The sequence below is a fragment of the Nuphar pumila genome, chromosome 17 (assembly GCF_984573655.1).
Source record: "Nuphar pumila chromosome 17, dmNupPumi1.hap1.1, whole genome shotgun sequence".
Taxonomy (NCBI): domain Eukaryota; kingdom Viridiplantae; phylum Streptophyta; class Magnoliopsida; order Nymphaeales; family Nymphaeaceae; genus Nuphar; species Nuphar pumila.
The window spans coordinates 73,860,373-73,885,203 of record NC_143265.1 but is presented as its reverse complement, the minus strand read 5'-3'; the positions used below and the strand labels follow the sequence as shown (position 1 = coordinate 73,885,203).

Sequence of the window (24,831 nt, the reverse complement as noted above, 5' to 3'; positions counted from 1 at the left end):
TCAATCATGATCTCATCACGCCATCGTGTCATCGCAGATTGTATTACCTATCCATTACCTGCCCATAAAATGGGTCAGTTTCACTAAAAACTGGTAGGTGCACATACAAGACAATAGAGAACATAGTTACGCAGAATACTTTAATATGTCAAGTAGACAGGCAATTAAATAGCAATTTGCTTTCAGCAGTGTCATGGAGCAAACTATCATGAGCACGATGCTAGAATTTTTGCAAGCATTTTACTGGCATAAGTAGGCTAACTATTACAAGCAAAGAACTGCATAAGATACTTAACTAGCAAAATACAATGCTACATCAACCACACACACAATTCTATAAGTATTGAAACGGTTACACACTATAACTTTCATATGGGCATAACTCAACAGATTGTGTAATCGGATTTAAATTATGTTTCGATATTAACTGGTCAAGTGGGTACGAAGGTAAGCAGAGAGAGAGACGCAGGGGCCTTTGGCCCCTACCTGCGGCTGTCGGGAGAGGAGAAGGTAGAAGAAGAGGTGGGAGGACTTACCTGGGGCTGCCGACGAGGATGTCAAAGCGGGGGAGTTGAGGGGACTCGAGGTCGCCGATGTCGAGGCAACGATGGTCGAACGACCATGATTGCGATGATTGGGCCTTGCGAAGGTCGCCAACGGCGACTGTGTTTGCAAGTGACGGCCAGGATACGAAGAGGCAGCGAGAGGAATAGGCGGTGTCAGGGGTAGCTCACCGAAGTTCTGATAAGGGTTGCTGGCGAAAACCAAAAGAATGGGAGACGAAAGGGAGGGATGGCGATAGGGAGGTCGTCAGTGGCCGCCTAAGAAACAAGAGATGGGAGAGGCGGAGGAGGAGGAGACTGAGGAGATAGAGGGCATACCTGGAAGGGGGCACCGTCGTCGATGTCGGCTCCCTTGCGAGGTCGTCGATGGCGGCGATTGGAAAAAGGAGGCAGCAGCGTCGGGAGGAGAGGAGGAGGAGGAGAGAAGGGAGGTGTGCCTCCCCTCCCCCCACTGCTCTCCTCTTAAAGACTTCGGGGGAGGGCGATCTTCAGGGAAACCCTCAAGGGGTTTCCTTATCCTGCCGAGGAGGGTGGAGCAACACGAGTGGGGGGGGGGGGGGGGGGGCGTACAGGGGGGAGAGTTTGTTTTTAAACAAATCCTCCCCAGCGTCAGGTTTTAAAACCCCAACGAGGGTGGGCCTGGGTCGGGTTTTACAACTGGGCAAGGTTAAAAAAAATATGGGACACTGATGTGCCCAGCCGACTCCGGTCGGCTAAGCAGTTTCTAAGCCTGTCAAGCCCAACTGACTGCAATCAGCTAGGCAGATCTCATGTGGTACACCCCAGCCGACCCCAGTCAACTGGGGTAGACTCAAACACAAACAAATAATAATAATATGATAAAATGGGGCTGATGTCAGTGGGTTTTTACCCAACCAATTGTCATCGGCTAGGACCCCTATCCAACTTTGTTTGATGCTGCCATTCAGGCCATCATCAAAACCACCTTTAAAGTTTCATCTTGAACTCTAGTTAAGATCAGGTATGTTGCCATGGTTAGATTGAATGTGACTCATTTTGTTGCTGCCACACGAACTGTCGTAAGTTTGATTTTTTGGCCTATTATATAGCTGATTTTTTTGGCCTGTACATGACCAAAATTTTGGCCTGATATATGGCAGATTTGTCATATAGCCAATTTATGGCCTGTTACATAACGAAAATTTCAGCCTGTCATATAGTCAATTTACAACATGTTTCATAACAAAAAAAGCAGTCCGTTATATAGTTAATTTTCAGCCTGTTACATGACACATTATCGGATTGGTTAAATGCATAATCATGTGATTGTTCATGTATGTCATGATAAGGTTGTTCATGCTTTATAAAATGTTACATAATGCATGCTTCTATATGACTGTTATGCACACTTTTACAACACTGTCATACCTTATGAATTATGAAGGTTACTAAAAACATGTTATGTGATCGATTATGCATGCTTTTATGTGATTGTTCATGAGTCATAAAATGTCACACAATTTTATATGGTTAAATGTCGTAAAGAGACACTACATATGTGCAAAAAATAACATGAGACTGCATATGGTCAACGGTTGGGGCTGTGAACGCTTTGCCTAAGCCCATTCGATTGCCAATAGAGTCTCAGTGTTGTCCCGTGGGTATGTGTTGTATCCCGAGCTGGCCCGAATTGACAAAAATATTTGTTATTTACATATGCTCATGAAATTTAATATTTTGTTTACATAAATATGCATATGGTGAACACGTGAATTCTGAAATTACATTGTTGTTGCACCAACATGATCACGTGCATGTTTGCATATTATACATGAGATGAATCATGAAAATAAAAATGTATATTGCAAGCATGTGTTCATATGCATATGTAAATTATTTATTCATGTACATTTGTATTGTGTGTGAATGAATGTGTCGTTGTAGTTTTTGCATGAGATGCATCAGTGGTCAGAATGTGAACCACGGTAGGCCATGTGGGCCACGAGCAGGTGTTGCTCTAAGTCTTGTTATATGCATTACAAAAATCCATTTGAAACATATTGAATTAATTGCAATATTTCATTTTTGTAACGGGCCAAGGTTGCATGTTGTGTTTTGCATGTTGATTTACAAAACTAATCTTTTGTAAAGAACCTGTCTTTTGATAAAAAGATAAAAGAGATAAAATGATGCAGAGCATCCAGAGGTTCAGAATTCAGAAGCGGAGTTGCATCCCAATCCAACTCTCCAGACCCGATCCGGGCATCGCTACCCGAGGCAATCCACCCACTTGCAAGACATCCCTTGTCTTAGTGGATCCGTAATTTAGTCGATGCTCGCCTTGATCCTTTGCTTGATTCTATTACACTCTTCATGGAATCACATTTTGGACATTTTGTTGTCAATCCTTATTTTATGTAATTTTTATTTTAGTTTTAGTTTTTTTTAGGTGTCGAATTCTATGGATCCGGATAGTTCTAGTGCCCTGTAGGATTATTTTGTGGCACTAGAGGGCGTATGGGGTACTCAGGGTAGTTTTCTTTTTTTCTGATTTTAAAAACCCAATATCGTGAAGGGTTTTTGGTGTAAAAACGTCATTTGAATCTTGAATCTTATCCAAGATCCAAATCTACTCAAACCCTAATTGACGCCACTTTGGGTTGGACATATATAACCCCTTTTTTAATCAGTTTGACTGTAAGAGGTCAAAAGGGGTTGTTGGAGGGGTAATAATACTCATTTTCAAAATGAGCCCATGCATTGGGCAAGTGGGCTGCAGCCTTGGAAGAAGGCCCCTCCTCTTTATGTTTGATTGGGGCTAGGGGCGGCCTAATGATGGCCAGCTCCTTGAGGGCTTAAGACCCCATGGAGGTCGACCATGGTGGGGGTCTTTTGGCTGTAAAAAATTTCTGTTACAAGTTTGTGAAGAAGGAAAACCTGTTTTGAGAGTTGAGGTTTTTGGTACAGATCGACTTTGAGGCTGGCGTGTGACTGTGTTTGAACTTGTCTGTGGTTGTTGGACACTAGGGAAAGGTTGTATCTTCATGTTGTTCAAGAGCTCGTGGTGGTGGCTGTTGTGTCACAATGTCACCTTCTTCATGATCTACAAAACAGATAACTTGATTTGCGCTTTTGCATGTCCATGTTATTGTTTTGTTCTATTGTTGTTCATGTTAATTGTGGCATGTTAAAAAAACTGATTTCTGATTGATTGAATGAATGTCTGAAGTGTTTTATGTTACTGAGTGTGATTTCCATTCGTAGTTTAGTTATGAACATTGTGGTTTTGTCTAACTCGGTTTCTGTCAAGAAACGAGTTACTCGGTTCTGGAGTTGTCAGAGACGACTCCAAAAAATTGACGGTATCTACCTCGATACTGGTTTGATTTCGATGTTTTTGGGCTTTCTGGAAAGCCAAGACATAGACCTTCAACATTGTTGTTGAGGTCGCAGACTGATTCGGCCATCAGGGTCCCGAGAAATCCCTGTCAAGCAATCGGTCGGACAGACTCTGTCAGGCCCTGTCCCGTCCAGAACATTGTGAACAGTGTTATGTATTTTGGGGATTTCTCACGATTCCCTCCATGAAAACCTAATTTGTTTGATTCTGTAGAAAGCTAAGACAAAGATCTAAATTTTTCATGTTTTTCATTTTAAACCATTCAGCTTGCAAGTAGTCCAAAAAAAACTATTTTCTCTGTACTTGTCTTAGGTCTGTGAATATAATATTCCTGTTATAGCATTCTGTGTATGACTTCTTAATTTTTAAATATCTGAATATGTATGGAGTGAAATCAAAATCCGAAAGTTTGTCTGGTTAGCTAACATTCATCCACAAAATAGTGACGTTCAGGGTTTCTTCTGAAACCCGCATCTGCATGTCCGAATCTGGGGTGTTTTCACGCGGCCAATTAGACCCGATTAGCAAGTTAGGCTAGTTAGCAATTAGTTCGTCACGGATTTTAAAATTCAATAGAGGCGTGTCTGATTGCTCAAAAATTATGAGTCATAGCTTTCTATAAAGGTCTGAATCAGACGTTCAGTTCATTTGTTGGGAGTTTTTGCAAACTCCATCGTTTGAGGCGTCAAAACCCTCTTCAAATAGGTTGTCCACCGAACCTGGAGAGCCTGTCACAGATTTGACTATCAGTCCCAGTTTCAAGTCCGTGGAGCAGACATTCCTGATTCGAATCCAGTGATTTCGGATTTGTTGGAAAGGTGTGTGAGTCACGCACAACTTTCCTTTGGACCGCCTCTGTCGAAACAGAACGTACGAATCCCAAAACCCTATCTCCAGAGTCCTGTTTGGACTCATCTTAGTGGAAAAAGCTTTCGCGCGTATTGAGATCTGTTTGAATCTTGGATCTTGGATCTTGGATCATGGATCGGTACGTACCGAGTCTACATTATAAAACTGTATAATTAATGTTGTTCTTGGATATCCCTTCCACAGTGTGAGAATCTTGGATGGTAGTTTTGGAGAACCATGAGAATACTAAAACTCCGTATGCAATTGTGCCCCTGAACCCGATATAGTGGTTTATCTTTTAACCACGATTTTAGGGAGTTTTCATCACTTTGCCTGTGGTGGTATGTAAACACAGTTGTTGTTATTAGTATACCAAGGAAGTGGCATCAGTGGATGTTGATTTCTCTGGTGTTCCAATATTAGATGTTGATTTCTAATGTTCCGATGGATGATGTTGATTCTTGATATCGATCGAGGGCCAAGTGTGGAACCCAATAATAAAATACAAATTGTGTGTTAAGCTACAACTGGGAACCTATCTTGAACTTCAGGAATTGTTGTGCCCATTTTTTTGTATCTACGGGTTTTAATAAAAAGTGGAACTAAAATTGTGTGCATTTAATAGGGACATGCTATGTCAAATAGGTGTGGGTGCGAATGCAGGTACGGGTACAAAACTTTAAAAAAATTTGGGTGTGAGGGTGTGGGGGTGTAGGGAGTGTATATATATATATATATATATATATATATATATATATATATATATATATATATATATATAATTTTTAACAGTTTTAAGTTAACAATATGTGTATGTGTGCATTTATGTATTTATATATATAATATAGATAAAAATAGACTTGATTAGAATTAACTGAATCTACTTTTGGATAGAAATGGACCTCAGTGTAGTGTACTTCACCTAATACAAAGGAAGTTGTGTCCAAGTGTCGCACCCGCCTGGGTGTGGGTGTGACGCGGGTGCAGTGCACTGTTAGAAGAGTAAGTGTGACATAGGGGGCATGCATAAATATGCATATGGTGAACACGTGAATTTTGAAATTACATTTTTGTTGCACTAACATGATCACGTACATGTTTGCATATAATACATGAGATGAATCATGAAAATAAAAATGTATATTGCAAGCATGTGTTTATATGCATATGTAAATTGGTTCTTCATGTACATTTGTATTATGTGTGAATGAATGTGTATTTGTGAACATGTTTGGATAATTTTGTGATCACATGTTCACATGTGCGCTGTAGGCCATGTGGGCCACGAGTAGGTATTGCTCTAAGTCTGGTTGTATGCATTGCAAAAATCTATTTGAAATATATTTAATTAATTGCATTGTTCCATTTTATAATGGGCCAACGTCCGGTGTTGTGTTATGCATCTTGATTTGCAAAATTAATCTTTTGTAAAGAACCTATCTTTTGATAAAAAGATAAAAGAGATAAAATAGTGTAATTAATGTTGTTCCTGGATGTCCCTTCCATAGTGTGAAAATCTTGAATGGTCATTTTGGGAAACCGTGAGGATACTAAAACTCTGTGTGCGATTGTGCTCCTGAACCCGATATGGTGGTTCACCTCTCGACCACGATTTTAAGGAGTTTCCGCCACTTTGCCTGGGGGTGGTATATAAACACCGTTGTTGTTATTGGTATACTAAGAAAGTGGCATCAGTGGATGTTGATTTCTCTGGTGTCTCGACATTAGATGTTGATTTCTAATATTCTGATGGATGGTATTGATTTCTAATATCGATCGAGGGTCAAGTGTGAAACCCAGTAATAAAATATAAATTGTGTGTTAAGCTACAACTGTGAACCTATCTTGAACTTCGAGAATTGTTGTACTCATTTTTAAGTATCTACGGGTTTTAATGAAAAGTGAAACTAAAATTGTGTCATTTTATAGGGATATGCATATAAAAGAAAATCTGATAAGAATTTAATAAGTTACACATGCATATGCATTGATATCGTGCATATTTACTGTTCTGCAATTAGATCATGCATCTTTACCTGCTCTTTTACATGTGATATATTGTTGTTGCATGATAATTATTCTTAAATGCATGAATGGTTATTTGGATTATGAGACACTTGTAGTTTATGTTCCTCTAAAAATATTGCATGGATTTGATTTATGCTTTTCTTGCCTATTTGGATCTTTAGAGAAATTCGTTTGCAGGATCTTTGATTCTGACCCTGTGCTCTTTATGTTTTTCAGAGGCCCTAAAGCCCAATGATGAGAACGTCTGCTATATGGGGCTTACGAGGCTGCGTGACTACTTTCTGATATTTTGTTTGGGACAGTGTGGCTCCATAATTTTGGATATTTATTTGATTATGTTCTTAAACTTTAATTATTGATGAATAAAGTTAATTAGTTGATTGTTGGGTTAACGTAAGATCCCTTGTAGTTTGGATTGTGTTATATCCGTAGGGTCCCGGATCTCTGGGTTTGATTTCCTCAATTGTTTTAAAAATAAATAAATAAATTTCACTTTTCAACAGGGATGAGTTGGGGTTGTTACAACAAGGATGTGTGGCTTTAAGCCACATGCTTCAAATAACACAACAAGACACGTAACAACCGGTATGCTATGACATATCACATGTATCCAACACGGCCATTGAATATTAGCTAAATTTTTCCTATGGTTTGATGTTGTTCTTCTAATGATCTTTAGACTTGGCTTCAGATATATACCTATTTTTTATTATAAAATGTATTAAGTTAACAATACAAGCTCACATACATATGCACACAACACCTACATACATAAATGTGTGTACGTCATTAAAATGATATACACTCATGTAAATATTCAAAAAATATGCACATCCTTGTGTCCTAATTTTCACAAAATTTTCACACGTATCTTTTTTTGATATTGTGCCCATATCCATCTTTGCAACAGCATAGGTACCTACACACAAACCATGATATTTATATGACAGACTTTACATCCAAAATTCTTCAAAATTCAAACCATTCTTTACTACCATTTTTCATTTTACAGTCAACCCCTTTACCACTGCTGGTACTCATCAATTAAGACCTCAGAAATTCATGTTCGCAAAAGAAATTTCAGCACTTTCTTTCTTCCTCAATCCTCATGGTTTAATATAATTATAGCATTTAAATAAGACTGAGCTAAAAGTTTTTATGCTATAAAATTTAATGATGGAAATAACATGCATATAATTTATAACGCAGTTCCATTCACGAACTAGCAAACAGATTATCTATGAAATGAACACATACAAAAAAAGAACAAATATGTTACATTTCAATGAAATTGAATGGAAAATCATTATAGCATGACAGTAAATTGACCTTCCCCAAATTCTTATACATTTTGCAATGAGTAACTAAATCCAAAAAGCTGGAACCCTTATGGCTATTTCACATGGATACTCCATGTTGATTCCCATTCTGGATCCCCTTATTAGTATATTGGAAACTTCATAAAAATGACCATATCACCATATCCCTGTAGCTGTATCCATGTGATATAGCTTTATGAAAGATCACTGACTCACCTTATCCAAGATTCACCAGTGGCAATATTAGATTGTGAATAAAGGAGAAATGGTAGATAAAAAGGAGCCTTTTTCAATTCCAACGTGAATAGATAAGAGTCTTTCCTCTCCAATGGCATCTGCACCGAGTCCTGCTCACTAACACCAAAAGGTAGACAATACACAACCAGAGTAACTGAAGCTTGAAAAGTTCAGGAAGTGAAATTAGATATTCACAGAATATTACTTCTTAAGAATGACAAAAAGATGCATTTTACAATATATAGCTGAAAACAATAATGAAGCATTACAAAAAGCCGTGACTGAGAATTAAATTATTGCAATTAAAGGCTACAAAAGTCATCAAAGAATAATTATCTTATCAACCAAAGTCTAATGAAAAAACAGACATGCTTTAGCCACTTAGAATCTCTTACTTTTCTAATTTAGCATGGTTTGCACCAGGAGGTAAGCTTTGAAATTCTGGGACCACCCAACAGGAGGAATCTGATCTGAACATACCCTGTTAACAGAAACAATTCGTATTTAGAAGACAAGTATCAGAACTAATTTCTGAGTTTCACCAAATCACACTGCATGCTATGTTTGATATAAACAAGGTATAAGTTTAGTGTTGCAAGCAAATGGAGTTTTCTAATACATCTTGGATCAAGTGGCATTGTTCCTAACACAACCTCTAGTATATCATAATTAAATCAAAAGCAATGGATAAGCATACAACATAGCATACCAAAATGTCCCCGCACAGGTGGGTGAAGGGCCAGACCTTGTTCAACAACAATACTTAATTGATTTGCAACTTCTCTGTCTTTAAGAGCTTGAAGAGTAGCAGGGATGGGATAGCCCTTTCACCCAGGACTTTGGGGACCCAAGATTGCTGCAATGCAGCACCCTTTGGCCAAAAGGAGGAGGAAGAAAAAAGAATGCAAAGAAACACAAGAATCCAACTTAATCCGGTGCCCGAGACAGGTGACCATGATCAACATTTTTAGAGTTTCAAGACATACAAACCAACAACCAAAAAAAACTCAAAGCTACGAGATGCACCCAGCTTCAACGTATCATGAGTCATGCTCCAACGCGATAGCTATTAGACAATATATGCAGTTCAATTTCAATCAAAAAGTTTCAGTTCAGTTGCTACATTCTACAACATGAAACATAAGGCAACAATTTCATCCGCTCCATCAGTTGAAAGAGCAAATTCTTCGCCTGAAGGCATCGTAGACCCTTTTTTTCACCAGTTCAAATACCAACATACACATGATAAGCCAAACATATAAACACATCATCAATCAAGTGAATAAAAGATACTACCGACAAAAAGACTGGTGCCAACATAACTACAGCAAACAACAATGGGAACCAAATAACCAACTATCCTCACCCAATTCAGGAACAAATCATGCTTGCCAATGCAAGGCGGTAGCGACGAGACCTCAATGCTCACTTCGTACTTCAAATCCTTCAGCCTAACCAATACTTTAACCTATCCACAGATACCACTAAGATCAGCGATGATACCACCATTATTCAAACCAGAAAGCAATCGAAAATTTTCCACAACACTCAGGAAAAGCGATAGCATCGAGTAACCTGGCCACCCAGCTCTGTCCGAAACGAATACTTGGACACCCCTTCTTGATCGATAGACTCACTGATCCTTTCAGGAGGAGTAATGATTTTGTTCATATCTCGCTGCCAAACTGCGGAGATTTTTCCTGCGCATCGTCTACGGTTCTCTTTGTACAGTGGCCCCGATCGCAATGATCTCCCAAGATTGAAATCACGAATCTCCTCGTCGTTATTACTTGCCTTATATTTCCGAATTCCGCCGAGAAATCGAACCTCGCCGTTCTTATGAACAGTAGATCCCAAGGGTCGCGAACTCATGACCGAAGGATGAGCGATTGGGGAGGAGGAAACCTGGGAAAGCAAAGCGAACGTTACGAGCACATTCGCAATTCTTCATAGTCGTCGGATTGCTTTTGTTTTTAACTTATACAGTGGAAAAAATCAAGAAGATGAACTCCATCGTCTCAGCTTCGCATCTTTCGTTAAATTCTTCGAAAAACAACACGAGTTTCAGAAGAATCGAAACTAAACAAGCGGGGAAAAAAATGAATTACTCACCGTCGCCATCTCTCTCTCTCTCTCTCTCGCGGTGTGTGAGAGGGAGCGATCGAAACCGCCAAAAAACCTTTTTCTTTGTTTTATCTGTCCTGGATTGCGTTGTGTACGGATGAGCCGGAATTTCCTATGAGTCGGTACGGAAATTGTATCGTGACTCACGTATCGGTTGGACCCGAGTCCGCTCGTCTTGTCAAAGCCATTGTCGCTGAACTGTGAACGGGCCGCGTTCCGTCCAGGTTCAATCTAGGCACAACAAGGAACTGTGATATAGTGAGGATACTGACGTATCGGGATTTTCCGGTTACGGTTAATCACATGATGATACACAAAGATTGAGAAGGAAGGTTATGCAGTAATTGCTTCGAAGATCTTTGCTCATAATTATTATGTGTCACATGTGAGTGGTAGAACACATTGAGACCAGCTTATAAATCATTCTACCTCTCTACCGTGGATTTTACGAGTCCCGCGTGGCCAGCTGTAACGGCAAGCCTTAGCCCTCCCCTTAATTGAGCCGGACGCCAATGGGTTTCAAATTTAACTTGAAACCCATTCAAATCCGGTTCAAAGCAAAAAGTGTACCATCGTAGGGTATCACGGTACAAAACCACCACCATCACGTGTATATATATACATGTTGAACCACATGCTAAATAGGTTTTTCGAGTTTTTTATTTCAATTTTAAATTCTAACCGTACAGATGTGATCTATATACTTGATTTTAGAGGGATCAGCTCTTGAAGAGTTTGATTCCAACACATTGTGGGTTTTTATAAAGTTTGAAAAATCAACGGTCCAAAATCTTTGTAAATTTTTAAGCTCCAAACATCATTTTTTTCATCCAAAACACATGATCCAAGTGTGGATTCTTAGTAAATTGACCATGCCCAACACATTTATGGGACTGGAACCACATAAAAAGCATCTAAGAAGCCCGAAAAACCCATTTAGCACACGGTTTAGCACCAAATTGGTTTAGCACATACCCATTTTCCTATATATATAAATATGGTAATGCTCTCCTTCTGCTCCATTCAAACATTGTAGTTTTTGACATTTTTTCTACATCATAGATGTGATCTATAGGTTTTGTTTAATGGGAACTGGCTTTTGGATCATCGGACTCTAACTTGTATACAGGTTTTTTCGGTGATCCAAAATCAATGGTTATGAAGGTACAATTTGTTCTCGACTCATAAAACATGTTTTTCATTGAAAAAACATGATCCAGATGTCAATTATCACTAAATCAAGCATGCTAAACACATTTAACGGTTCAAATATATCATAAAACATGGCAAGATGAGAAATGGGACCTTAGATGATCATTTCTTATATATATATATATATATATAGAGAGAGAGAGAGAGGTAGGTACATGATCACTTTTGAACATGACGAAAATGAACTTCTATTGAGTGTCCATCGCGCGCGCTATGGAAGCTCAAAAGCAGGGTTTTCATGCTAAGGCTTTTAGCAACGACTTTTGTTGTTGCTAAAGGTGTTGGTTGGCGGAAGCCCCTTTTTTCAGTTAGGTCTCGTTGGGGCCATTTAAAATCATAATTTTGAGTATTTTTTCACATTTAAGACCTTTGATGTGATCTACAGGTTTTGTTTAGTGGAAACTGGGTTTTGGATCTCCAGAATCTGACCTGTATACAAGTTTTTTTATGATCCAAAATCAATGGCTATGAAGGGACCATTTTTTTTTGCTCAGAAAAACATTTTTTTTCGTCAAAAAAACATTATCCAAGAGTTGATTCCCACTAAATATAGCATGCTAAACACATCTAACGGTTTAGATCTATCACAGAATACTTAAAACCTATGGGGCAAAATGAGAAATGGGGCCTGATATGTTCACTTCTCTCTACCCCTATATATAGAGTAATGGTAGGTGCTAAATGATACGTGCTAAATGGGTTTTTCTGCTCTTTTGATGTTTTGACCACATAAATGTGTTTGACATGGCCGGTTTACGAGGAATCCATACTTGGATCGTGTATTTTTCGATGAAAAAAGTGATATTTAGAGCCTTGAAAATTTATAAAGATTTTGGATCGTTGATTTTTTGAACCTTATAAAAATCCACCCATGTGTTGGAATCAAACACTTAAATAGCTGATCCCTATAAAATCAAGTACATAGATCACTTATGTACAAATCAAATTTTAAAAATAAAACTAGATGGATCATGTGTTTTTGGTAAAAAATGATATTTAGAGCCTTAAAATTTTATATAGATTTTAGACCATTGATTTTTTGAACCTTATAAAAACTCACCCATGTGTCAAAATCAAACACTCGCATCTGTACAGTCAAAATTTAAAAATAAAACAAAAAAAACTTGAAAACCCCATTTAACATGTATCATTTGGCATGTTTCATTTAGCACCTACCCATTACTTATATATATATATATATGAAAACCTCCCTAATGGAAAAGACTCTCAAACCTTTTCAATTGACCCTTTATTGGATTTTTTTTATTTTTTTTCAAAATTACGACTATACAAATGTGATCTATATGCTTATTTTTATAGGAATAAGTTCTTAGAGCATTTTAATTAAAAAACTTAAATGACATTTTTGATACGCTAACAGACACTTTCACTTCATATGGCCATATTGTATCTACCAATATATATAAATTGCACATTAAGGGTCCTAAGTTGTATCACAGTTTCATGAATGCTCTAGAGACAAAGTCCAAGTCCCATATAAGGTTACCCCCACCTTCACACTCACATATGTAAGTTCATCAAGGGTGTAAACATGTTTGAAACACCCAAGCCATGAGGCTTATGGATCTTATTAAGAGTTTAATTTAGACTCAATATGTGTATACTGATTTCGAGCAATAGACGTCAGGATTCGAAAAATATTAAGTGCTCAATTTCATAAACTTGTTATTCTCATTGAACCAATAGAACCCTTATCATGTGATTGGATTTCCATCAATGATGATTACTTTTATAGACTTTAACCCCCTTCCCCTCGATATCTTAAAGATAATTTATTGAGAAAGTCCCTTTGTCAATGGTTCCGCTAAGTTTTGTCAAGATTTCACATATTCAATTGAGATTAATCATTGTTTGAGTAAATTATTTACATAATTGTGCTTTAAACTGATATCTCTAGATCTTTCAACATAAATGTTACAAATGATTGCATCCATCTAGAATGACTCATTAAGGTTCATACCTTCATACTTGATCTGATTAGCCAAAATCTACATCTAATGGACTTGAGGTAGCAATGGTTTATCATCGAAGTGTTTGAAATCCATATATTTATTAACCAAAAACTTATGATTTCATGCATCCTTCATTTTGTACTTGCGTTCAAGGGCTTGTTATAACTTCTTTGCAACTATGATTTTCGAGTAGAGGTCAAACAAGGTGTTAGAGAGTGCACTCAGTATGTGTACGTGATACACGAAGTCATCCTGCATCCACTTTTGCCTCTTTCATTTTCAACAATTGTCTTGTCCTCTTGTTCTTCTGGACATTCCTCCATTAGCACGTACATCACGTTTGCAATCGTGAGGAAGATAAACACTTTGTGTTGTCATCATTTAAAAATTATGCCATCAAACTGGGATAACTTGGGCAACTCCTAGTTTTCAACCTTCACAGTCACCATTTATAGGACTATTGCTTGAATATTATTAAAAATTATGCTTTGATTTAGTGAGTTAGACAACTAAGTTTGAAATAGGTATGCTCGAAGGCACGCATATACAAGTGATAGTTGTTGCACTTAAGTGCAATGGGTATACGTTCAATTATGCTCCCTTGATACAACCAAGCTTTCACATATCACAAATGATTGGACCATGCCCTACACTGGGTGAGCCCAATCACCTCAACACGAACCACCTTGAATAGCTTCTTGACTAGGGTTGACTGGAGTATGGGTCTTGTGTATAGATATAGGTATGGGTCCTAAATATAGATATGAATCCTATAGCAAATTGGATATGAATCTTAATTCGAGTCTAAGCTAATCAAATTTGTACTAACCGAATATGGGCTAATCAAATCTAGATTAACTTGATATGGGCTAATTGGATCTCTCAAACAAGAACTAGGTATAGATCTCTACCTATATCTGGATTCAACTCAGGATAGATATAGAGCTAGATACTAGAGAGAGAAAGAGAAGCTCGTGAGAGAGGGAGGAGAGTGATGAGAAAAGGGAGAGGGTTGGGGTTTATACAAGCCCCATCCCCCAGAAGCCCCATTAAGGCCCATAAAGGGCGTTTAAGATGACCCAGCAGCTAGGCTTTGATCATGCATAATATTTGTATTTTATTTATCTCTATTTTTTCATGATCCATGATGAAATTGTATTAAAAACTCATCTTTAGCGTTGTTTTCGAGGTTTCATTTTAATTTAATTTTTTGGAAAAAAAATATTGCATTTCTGATTTAACCCTGCGTTTTTTGTGTTTTTTTTAATTTTAGAAGTTTTTGTAATTATAATTTAGTTAGATTAGGCTGCAATTAACTCATTTTAATTAGTTTAGGAATTTTTCTTTTAAAGCCCTTTTGAAAAGCACGTTTTCAAGAGGACTTTTTTAGAAATTATAAAAATATTTCAGACTCTTTTTGAAAACTTGTGTTTTGACCCAGAGTAACATTATAAATAGTTATTTTCCAACCATGAGAAGATGCTCTGCATCCTGCACCTCTCTCTCTCTCTCTCTCTGCCTCCCCTTCTTCCTTTCTTCCTTCTTTTTGATCGATTGGTTGCCTACCTTCTTCATATCTTGCTTCTTATGCTTCTCAATCTATTTTCTAAACCCCGTCATCGTTGGTTCCTCGCATCCCCTCCACCGAAGAGAGAGATGATGTCCGTTTGGGTGTAGCAAGGTAAAAACCATATTCTTTCTCCCTTTTCCTTTTATTATTTTGCATATATGATAGATTTAGAGTATTTTATTGAAGTCATAAAAATATTTTTTGCTTCTTTTAGCATCATATTTTATTTTCAACAATTCTTTGATTCATCGAGATTAGTGTATTTCATGTTTATTTCCTGTCTATAGGTTAGGAATAATTTAAAGTTTTAGCATCATATCATCGATTTTGAATTAGGCGGTTTTTGTTTTGTGTCTTCCTATTTTTTTTTATATAAATATACAACAAGACATCTTAATAATCTGGTTGAGGTAATCTACTGGTCACGCACACTTGCGTGGTGAACAGATCTGTGTTTTTTATCTGACACAAATTGGTTGAAATGAACGCATATTGGGACAGAAATTACTGAGTGTGTGGCCACATTATGAGCTTGAGTTGTTCACTATCTGATTTAGCATCTTTGCAAAATCACGCATGAACAAAACCATGCTGATCAAAACTGTGTGAGCCTTTTAAAGTCACGACATTGTTGTGTTCATTTTTTATAATTTTTGTTTATATATATATATATATATATATATATATATATATATATATATATATATATATATATATATATATACCAGTTTACTAGTTGTTGTTCTTTAGTAGCCTAGTTCATTGGACATTCTTCTTTTATGCTTTATTAGTTAAGCCCATTAGTCATGTATCCCATAAGTTATTTCGATTAACATAGTTTATTTCATTGGGTTATTTCACTACATCAATCGTTGATTTCATTTAGTTTTTTTAGTTCTTATCTCATTAGTGCACTACAAGTAAATTGTTAATTAGCGACGGAAATTTGCGACGGATTTTTTCCGTTGCTAATTAGCGACAGTTTAGCTAGAGAAACCTTTCTTCATGAATCTGTCGCTAATTCGCGACGGATTAGCGAGGAAACAACTTTCATCACTAATCCGTAACGACAACAATTTTTTGTCGCTAATTCTTAATACAAGAAAACCATTTTAGCGAAGGATTTAGAGAGGGAATTTTGCTGTCGCTAATTAGCGACGAATTCGGCGACAGAATATATTCCGTCGCTATTTTGGTATTTTGATTTACGATGGCTTAGCGACGGAATTATTCCGTCGCTAAGCCGTCGCTAAATGTTGCGTAAATCCCTAATCCCATCCCTCTTTCTATTTTCCTGTTTCGCTGTCTTGCTTCCGCCCGCCGCCCTCTCCCTCCCGCCGCCCGTCGGCCTCTATCCGGCCCCCACCGCTCGCCAGCCGCCACTCCCCGTCAGCCTCCCGCCACCGCCCGACGACGCGCAAGTAATCGCTTCCGTCGACAGGGGGTCGACCCCCTTACATTTCCGGCAGGCAGGGGGTCGCCCCCTTTGCGTTTTCGGCAGGGGGTCGACCCCTCTGCATTTACGGCAGCAGAGGGTCGACCCCCTTGCGTTTCGGGCAACAGGGGGTCGCCCCCTTGCATTTCTGGCAGCAGGGGGTTGCCCCCCTGCATTTCCGGCAGCAGGGGGTCGCCCCCCTTGCATTTCCGGCAGCAGGGGGTCGCCCCCCCTGTGTTTTCGGATGGGGGTCGACCCTTTGCATTTCCGGCAGGGGGTCGACCCCCCTGCATTTCCGGCAGCAGGGGGTCGACCCCCCTACGTTTCCGGCAACATTAGATTTCTTTTCTAGTTTATCTCATTAATTGTTTACCTTAGACATTCTTTGTGTTGCATATAACTTGTAGGGTATTGCATTAGATTTTCTTTATTTCATGTCATTATCACTTACTTTGTTATTGGCCAATGCAATTGAATCTTATTTCATTCACATGTTTCTTTAGCTAATTCGGTAATTAAGTATTAGTTGATTTAATATGTTTTAGTGGTTAGTATAAACCAAATTCTTTTAAGTGCTTAATGTCTATAGTTAATTAGACTTGATTAGTTTGTATTATGAGATTGCTCGCTTTACACAAATTTTTTATATAGTCCATATTTAGTTATTTTTATATGTGTGTTAAGTAGTTATCTAGTTAGTGTTTTCCTTGTTTTCTTAGATAAGTTGTTAATAGTCATCATTAGTTAGTTCTGAATTTTGTTTCATAAATTTGTTAAAAGTTAGTTTTACTATTTTGTCTTTTAGTCAGTGTGTTACATTAGCTCATATTTAGATTGTTTGCTGAATTTTTAGTGAACTAACCTTCATTTTTTGTCTAGTTTTGTTCGCTTTGTTTTTTTTTTTTTTGATTTTTGCAGATAAGTGATTGGATGTGTGATGAGCCCTATTTCGAGCCCTCTAAGGTCCTGAAAAGGCCCTTCAAAAGGCCCTTTGAGCTCCTCAAGAGAGCCCTTCATGAATAGTGATAATGAACATTAAGCAAAGATCAAAGGGACTAGAGACTTGAAGCACTGAAGACAACTTCTTTTATTTTTAGATTAGGGTTTATTTTATTTTATTCATTTAATTGGATTTGTAATAAGTCCGCTTATTCATTTGTTTAAAGTCCTCCGCAGAGGGCTGCACTTTCTCCCTTATTTACTCAATTAATTGATTTTATTTTTGGCAATAAAGAGTAGTTAGTTGTGTTTGAATACAAAGTATTTTTTGTTCCTTGAGTTTGACTCAGACTTCACCACTAGTGTGAGCCAGTTTTTATGATTTGATGCACGGTTTGCACAAACATTTTTATTGAAAATATATTTTAAAAATACTCTATTGAAAAAGTTGCATCAGGCTTAATAGGCCTTGGCTAGCCAAACAACCAACCATGATAACCCAAACGCCTAGCCTAAGAAGAGCACCGAAAAAAGGACAAGAAGAACAAATTTAAAAGAAAAAAGACCCTATAAGGCACAAGGTCAAGCTTGACTCAGTCCACAAGTCAAGGATAACATCATACCCTATAGGGTACAAGGTCGACCTTGACCTAATACACTCCCACAGATGACTCAAAACTCGTAAGATCTTCAATAATTCTCCAGGCCTCTTGTTGTCATCCAACTGCTTCCGCAATTTTGCTAACTCAGCAGTTGTCATGTGGTATGGTGTCATTGTGCGCAATTGATCTAGCTCTCATCGCAGAGGTAACTTTCTCGACAATTCCACGAGCATAATATCACATAACTCCTTCAATACTGGCGCTAAGCCCAGTTAGACGTCAACAATGTTTTCCTCTTCTTTAATCTTGCAGATCGTTACGAGAAAGGTCTCATCACTTCACTTGAGACCCTTCTTTAGTTGGACCGTGTACAACAAGCACTCGCAAAACTTATCCAGAGGCAGTGTGGCAATCTTGTAAAGCTACTTATCATCCTCAAAACTAACAATATTCAGATCAGGTCTTGACACTACCTCGTTGTTTCACATGAAGTCCTTTCCATGGATGACCTTAAAATCATTCATTAAAGCTAAAAAAAATGTAGCCCTTTTAGACCAACTCAGGATTCACATCGATGCATCGCGAATAACCCCATAAATGAATTTGGCTTAAGAGTTTGTTACTTTCATCCAACTCTCTTTCTTTTTCCATTATAACCCTTATCGCTTTGCCTCTTTAGGAGAAACAAATTTGTGTGTGGCACCTGTGTCTACCAATGCCTTGGCGAATCTCCCATTCAGAAGGACTTTCAAGTACATTAACCTCTTACTCATGGGTGGTTCGACGATAGGTGTCACCTTCACCACATTCATCATCTCCATTGCTTCAACAATTGGTGCTTCTGCGATGGTACACTCATCTTCAACTTGGATGACGTTCTCAACTCTAGGCTCAGGATTATTTGCATTTTTCTGGTTGTGTTTCTTGTTAGGACATTCATTCACCCAATGGTCACCAGATCCATAATACTCGCGTAATTTTTAAAAATTTGTAATAAATAAAATGGGATAATTTTTGGGAATTATTTTGGCATTTAATTTAATCTATAAAAATAACTAATTTTGGGATGATTAATTAGCAATTATTTGTCAGTTATATTTAATTAGCACAATTTCTCGAAGAGGAAGAAGTTGTGCCTTAATATACCATGCCTGGTAGTGCCTATCAGAATGATGTAGCTGAAAGGAGAAATCGTATGCTTAAGAAAATGGTCAGAGCTATGCTAAATTATTCAACACTTCCCATAAAGTTGTGGGGTGAAGCCTTAAGGACTGTTTTGCATATTTTGAATAAGGTTCCTACGAAATCTGTGCCTAAAACTCCTTATGAGTTTTAGACAGGTAGAAAACCATCACTGTCTTATATGCATTTATGGGGATGTTCTGCAGAGGCTAAATTGTATAACCCTCACATTAAAGCCTTTGATTTAAGAACAACCAGTGGATATTTCATTGGTTATCCAGAAAGATCAAAAGGGTACATGTTTTATTGCCCATCTCACTCACCACAGATTGTTGAAACGAATAAGGCAAAATTCCTAGAAGATGGTTCAGTAGGATTAAGTGCACTTCAAAGCCTTGGTTTTTAGGAAGTACATGAACCAGTTTCATCACCTGTTAAGGAAAACATCGAAAGATACCACATTATTATTCCTAATGATGATGTGGTTGATCATTCGATTGTTAATGCACAAATTCAAAGTGAACCTATTATGGACAATATAGAAGAGCACGAACATGATGATCATGTTCAATCTGAGCTTGAAGAATGACCTATTTAGAGATCCACAAGAATTAGGAGATCTGCTATACATCCTGATTATGTGGTGTACCTTCAAGAGCCTGGTGATTTCATAGATATGGATGATAACCCGTTGACTTTTATGGAAGCTGTTGAAAGCAAACAATCTACACACTGGATAGAAGTCATGAAAGAAGAGTTAGACTCTATGGCTAAAAATCACGTGTGGGATCTTGTCGAGTTACCTAAGGGAGTAAAGCCCGTAGGGTGTAAATGGGTCTTTAAGACCAAGAAGGACTCCAAAGGTAACATAGAGAGCCATAAAGCAAGATTGGTTGCTAAAAGATTCACCTAGATGGAGGGCATTGACTATAATGAGACATTTTCTCATATCTCAACTAAGGAGTCAATGAGGATAATTTTGGCCCTCATAGCTCATTATGACTTAGAGCTACATCAGATGGATGCGAAAACAACGTTCCTCAATGGGGATATGAATGCAGAGGTATACATGGAACAACCTCTTGGTTTCTCTGAAAATGATCGTCTGGTTTGCAAGCTCAACAAATCAATATATGGACTTAAACAGGCCTTTCGACAATGGTATATTAAATTTTTCCAAGTCATTGTGACTTTCGGGTTTACAGAAAACTTTATTGATCAATGTTTATACCAAGGAAATTGAGAGTAAGTTCATTATATTGATGTTGTATATGGATGACATTTTACTTGCAACCAACGATATAAAGTTGCTTTAAGAGACAAAACAGTTTCTTGCATCACATTTTGATATAAAAGATATGAGTGAGACTACTTATGTTCTTGGCATTAAGATCCGTCGAGACAGAGCAAAATGTTTTTTAGGCCTCTCCGAAAGATCTTACATAGATAAGGTGTTAAAGCGATATGGGATGGAGAATTGTTCTCCTAGTTCAACACCCATATCAAAGGGTGACAAGCTGAGCCTAAAGGATTGTCCACAGAACAATATTGATAAAGCACATATGAGTGCTTATCCATATGCATCAGTTGTTGGCAGCTTGCAATACGCGCAAACATGTTCTCGACTAGATATTTCTTTTGCAGTAGGGGTGCTTGGCAGATTTCAGTCTAACTCAGGTTTACCCCATTGAAAGGCTGCCAAGAAAGTCTTGCGGTACCTGCAAGGGACAAAAGATTATATGTTGACGTATCATAAAGTTGATCACCTTGAGATCATTGACTACTCAGATGCAGATTTAGGAGGATGCCTTGATAGTAGAAAGTCTACTACTGAGTACGTCTTCTTACTTGCTGGGGGCGCGATCTCTTGGAGGAGTGGAAAGCAGACGACCACTGCTGCCCACACCATGGAGGCAGAATTCATAGTATTTTACGAGACTACTTCGCAGGCTATATGATTAAAGAACTTCATATCACAGTTAAAGGCGGTCGATTCCATTGGGAAGCCACTGAAGGCCTATTGTGATAATGAAGTTGCGGTGTCCTTTTCGAATAACAACAAAAGTTTTACGTCATGTAAGCATATGGAATTGAAGTATTTTGTTGTTAAAGAAAGGACGAAAAATCATTTAGTGCATATTGTTAATATTGGTACCAAAGAGATGATCATTGATCCTCTTACTAAAGGGCTAGCTCCGGGATTATATTCCAAACATGTAATGATGATGAGATTGTTAAACTCTTTTTGACATATGCATATAAATAAAATGATCACTTTTGTTCTTGATTCTCATTATGGTTATTGTTATTCTCATAAGGATTAGAGATTCCACTAAGGACCTATAAAATAGACTATAAAGGCCAATCTATTCATCAAGTTATTCTCATAAGGTTTTCTAGTTAAAAGGTTTATCGTCGGATCAAGTGAGAGAATGTTGGATTAACCACCACGATTGACGTGGTGGTTATCCACGATGTGGATACATCCCCACATTAGGGATGATCCATCCGATAAACCAACATAGGATAAGGGGGAACGGTTACGCAAACCATTCCCACCCTATACTTTATATATACAGGGTATCATGAGCGACCCTGTGTGGGTGAAAAGGTAAGGCTACAGGGAGGAGATAGGACTACTCACCGGCTGCCTAAGGAAGCCTGCGCTTGTGGTGGCTGAAGCCCGACTGAGCAAAGAACCTCCGGCGACCTCCATCTCCGGTAACCACAGCCTAACAATGGCGGGATCAGGTATGCACCACCCCCTGTAATTTTACTGTTTTAAATAACAGTCTGCTCTGGTTTTGCCCTGTCACAGTGAGCCGATGCCAGAAGCGGACCAATCCAACAAGGAGTGATATTTCCTACTGCTCATCTTACATGAATTGTACATTTTTTATGAGCTGTGCATCTGAGGAGCGGTATCTTATTATTTCTTTTAATATGATGCGTCATTGACCGAAGTTAATCCGATAATAGGTGCACGAAACACAGATCGAAGGAGCTTTGACTGGGTTCCAATGGCAGTGTATCTTCATCCAGAAGATGTTTGGCATCATGTTTCTATGTGGATTGTACGAGCACATGCCAACCATTTCTTAATATGTGCGAACACATTATACGGCTAGTGAATATTTACTCCTGTAGATGTTTGCGATCCTTAACATTGTATAGAATAAGAATTAAACATTATATGTTTTTTCGCTGTCTTGGCTAGAGCATAAGCCACTTGTTGGACTGCAGTTCGGCAGTGAATTGTGCTATGGAAGTGTTGGGTATGGAATGTTTGCTGCACTAGCCACTATGCAAGGCAGGCATGGCACAGAGAAGACAAACTGATATGGTAAAGGGATTCATCGATGGGATATAGGCACAGTGGGGTGCACCGGTGTGTGCACCCAGTACCAGGCCTTGCATGGCGCAAGTTTGAACATAACTTCAATGCTGAGATAGTCCCTGGATGTTGATTTATTGAATCATTTTCAAATCTTGGTGAAATGAAGCAAAGTAAAAACGAAGGAATAGATGTAAAATAGGTCTCATGTCACAAAAGGTGTTGAGGACCATAAATCTATAATGATGAAAAATGCTGACTTTGTACTGCATCACGCACCCTGAAGAATATACAGTGGCTGGTTGCACGGTCTGCATACTAGTGGGAAGGAGACCTGTAGTAATATGCTTCATTTTGGGCCTATTGTCGGATATAGAGACATATTGAGGTGGTTGATTGACTTACCCCTCTGCAAATTGCAGTGATGGTTCATTCAACCTGATGAAGGTTCAAACAGATGATCATGCATCCACATAAGAAACAACATTTATTATGATATTATTGGGTATAAATGTAGAATATTAGCACTGCAAATTGTTAAATTTCTTTTTATGAACATGTTATACATCCCTTTCATGTGAATGAAGTTTTTTGTTGTCCAAGACTTTTGTTGGAAAATAGCTGCACTGAGTTCGAAAGTCACTTGACTCACTTTTCAGATGATAACAAATTTGTGCATGACATCGTCAATAATAACAAGGTGGTTCTTGGCTTTATTCATATTGCATTTAAAATCGATGCAATAGGATGTCATGTCAAGGTTTGAATACTTTAAAAAAAATAGTTAGATTTGGTCTCTTATCTACCTTTGACAGTAATTGGTGTTGGCAAATGTGAACTGCATTCCTCCATGACTCTGGATCTTTTGTTTTGGAATGCAGTTAGTGAACAACATAGTCACAAATATTTGGTCTCAGTCAATGTTATGAAAAGCATTGAGGCATAGCGTAGAGCTCCACCAAAAACTGAGGCTAGGCATAAAGCGGAAGCCTCAAATTTTTTTTGAGAACTTAAAAAAACTTTAAAAAATATCTAAAAATATAAATAAATAAAAAAAATACCAAAAATCCATTTATCTTCACCAAACACTATATCAAAAGGGTCAACCAACACATTTTTGCATGTATATACGCAATAGAATGCCAAAAAATTAACACTATCAAAAGAATGCAAGAATTAACAAACACACAAAAGCCCCTAACTTAAAGCACTAAAATCCATTTATCTTCACCAAACATTACATCAAAAGGATCGACACACTTTTTTGCATGCACACATGTAATAGACCGAGAAATATCAAGAGAGAGAGAGTACATGTATCTTCTTCATCTTCTTCCTTTCGGCAGAGAGAGGGAGAGCGAGAGACAAAAGACGAGAGCGACAATGAGAGAGAGAGAGACGCTCCAACCTTAATTTGGGTCAGGGTCTCCCTCTCTTTTCCCTTATTTTGGGTCAAATGGGGGCTTTGACCACCATTTGACCCTATACTGGAATAGCACAAGCCTCGCCTTGAGGCGTACGCCTTAGGACATGATGCTATTTACATGCGCCTCAAGGCATAAGGGCCCTTGCCTTGGGATACGTTTTTAACAACACTGGTCTCAGTTATGTCTCGGCGAGGAAAGATCTTGGAATATTATTGTTTTTCAATAAATATTTGGTAAATCTTGAAAAATAAAAAAAAGAAAAAAGTTGAAAAATAAGAAAAAATACATGTTAAGTAAAGAAATAATAAACATGAATATAAATATAAATAAGAAAATATATATGTTAAGCAAAGAAGCAATAAAACATGAACATAAAACATAAATATAAAGTCCTAAGATTATCACGATAAATTGAAATTCTCGATATTTTCAAAACATCACATGATTTTGCCTGTAAAATCATTTATGTTTTTACAAGAATAATATCACAATATTTTGAAAATATTGTGGATATCTGCTACCATGGTGAATATTGAATAGTGATTTGATGGATTGGTTCACTCAAATCTTTGTGATCAGTGATGTTGCTCATAGTTGTAAGACTTATGTCATTACTTTTTTAGTGAGATTTTCAGATTCTGTGGGTGTACTTCAGAAGTTTTTTTGGGGGGTATTA

General features: G+C 37.9%; 1 protein-coding gene across 1 annotated transcript in view; it reads right to left on the bottom strand.

The window, feature by feature from the left end:
• The window catches only part of LOC149812226 (uncharacterized), a 41,955-nt gene extending 19,845 nt beyond the window's left edge, over window positions 1-22,110 (bottom strand). The window contains exons 1-5 of the mRNA XM_089993007.1: window positions 22,039-22,110; window positions 9,933-10,262; window positions 9,724-9,825; window positions 8,753-8,838; window positions 8,337-8,474 (exon numbers count right to left, since the gene is read on the bottom strand). Of these exons, the coding sequence (XP_089849133.1) occupies window positions 8,337-8,474; window positions 8,753-8,838; window positions 9,724-9,825; window positions 9,933-10,262; window positions 22,039-22,110 (728 nt within the window). The remainder of the gene's footprint in view (window positions 1-8,336; window positions 8,475-8,752; window positions 8,839-9,723; window positions 9,826-9,932; window positions 10,263-22,038) is intronic.
• Window positions 22,111-24,831: the final 2,721 nt, after the last annotated feature.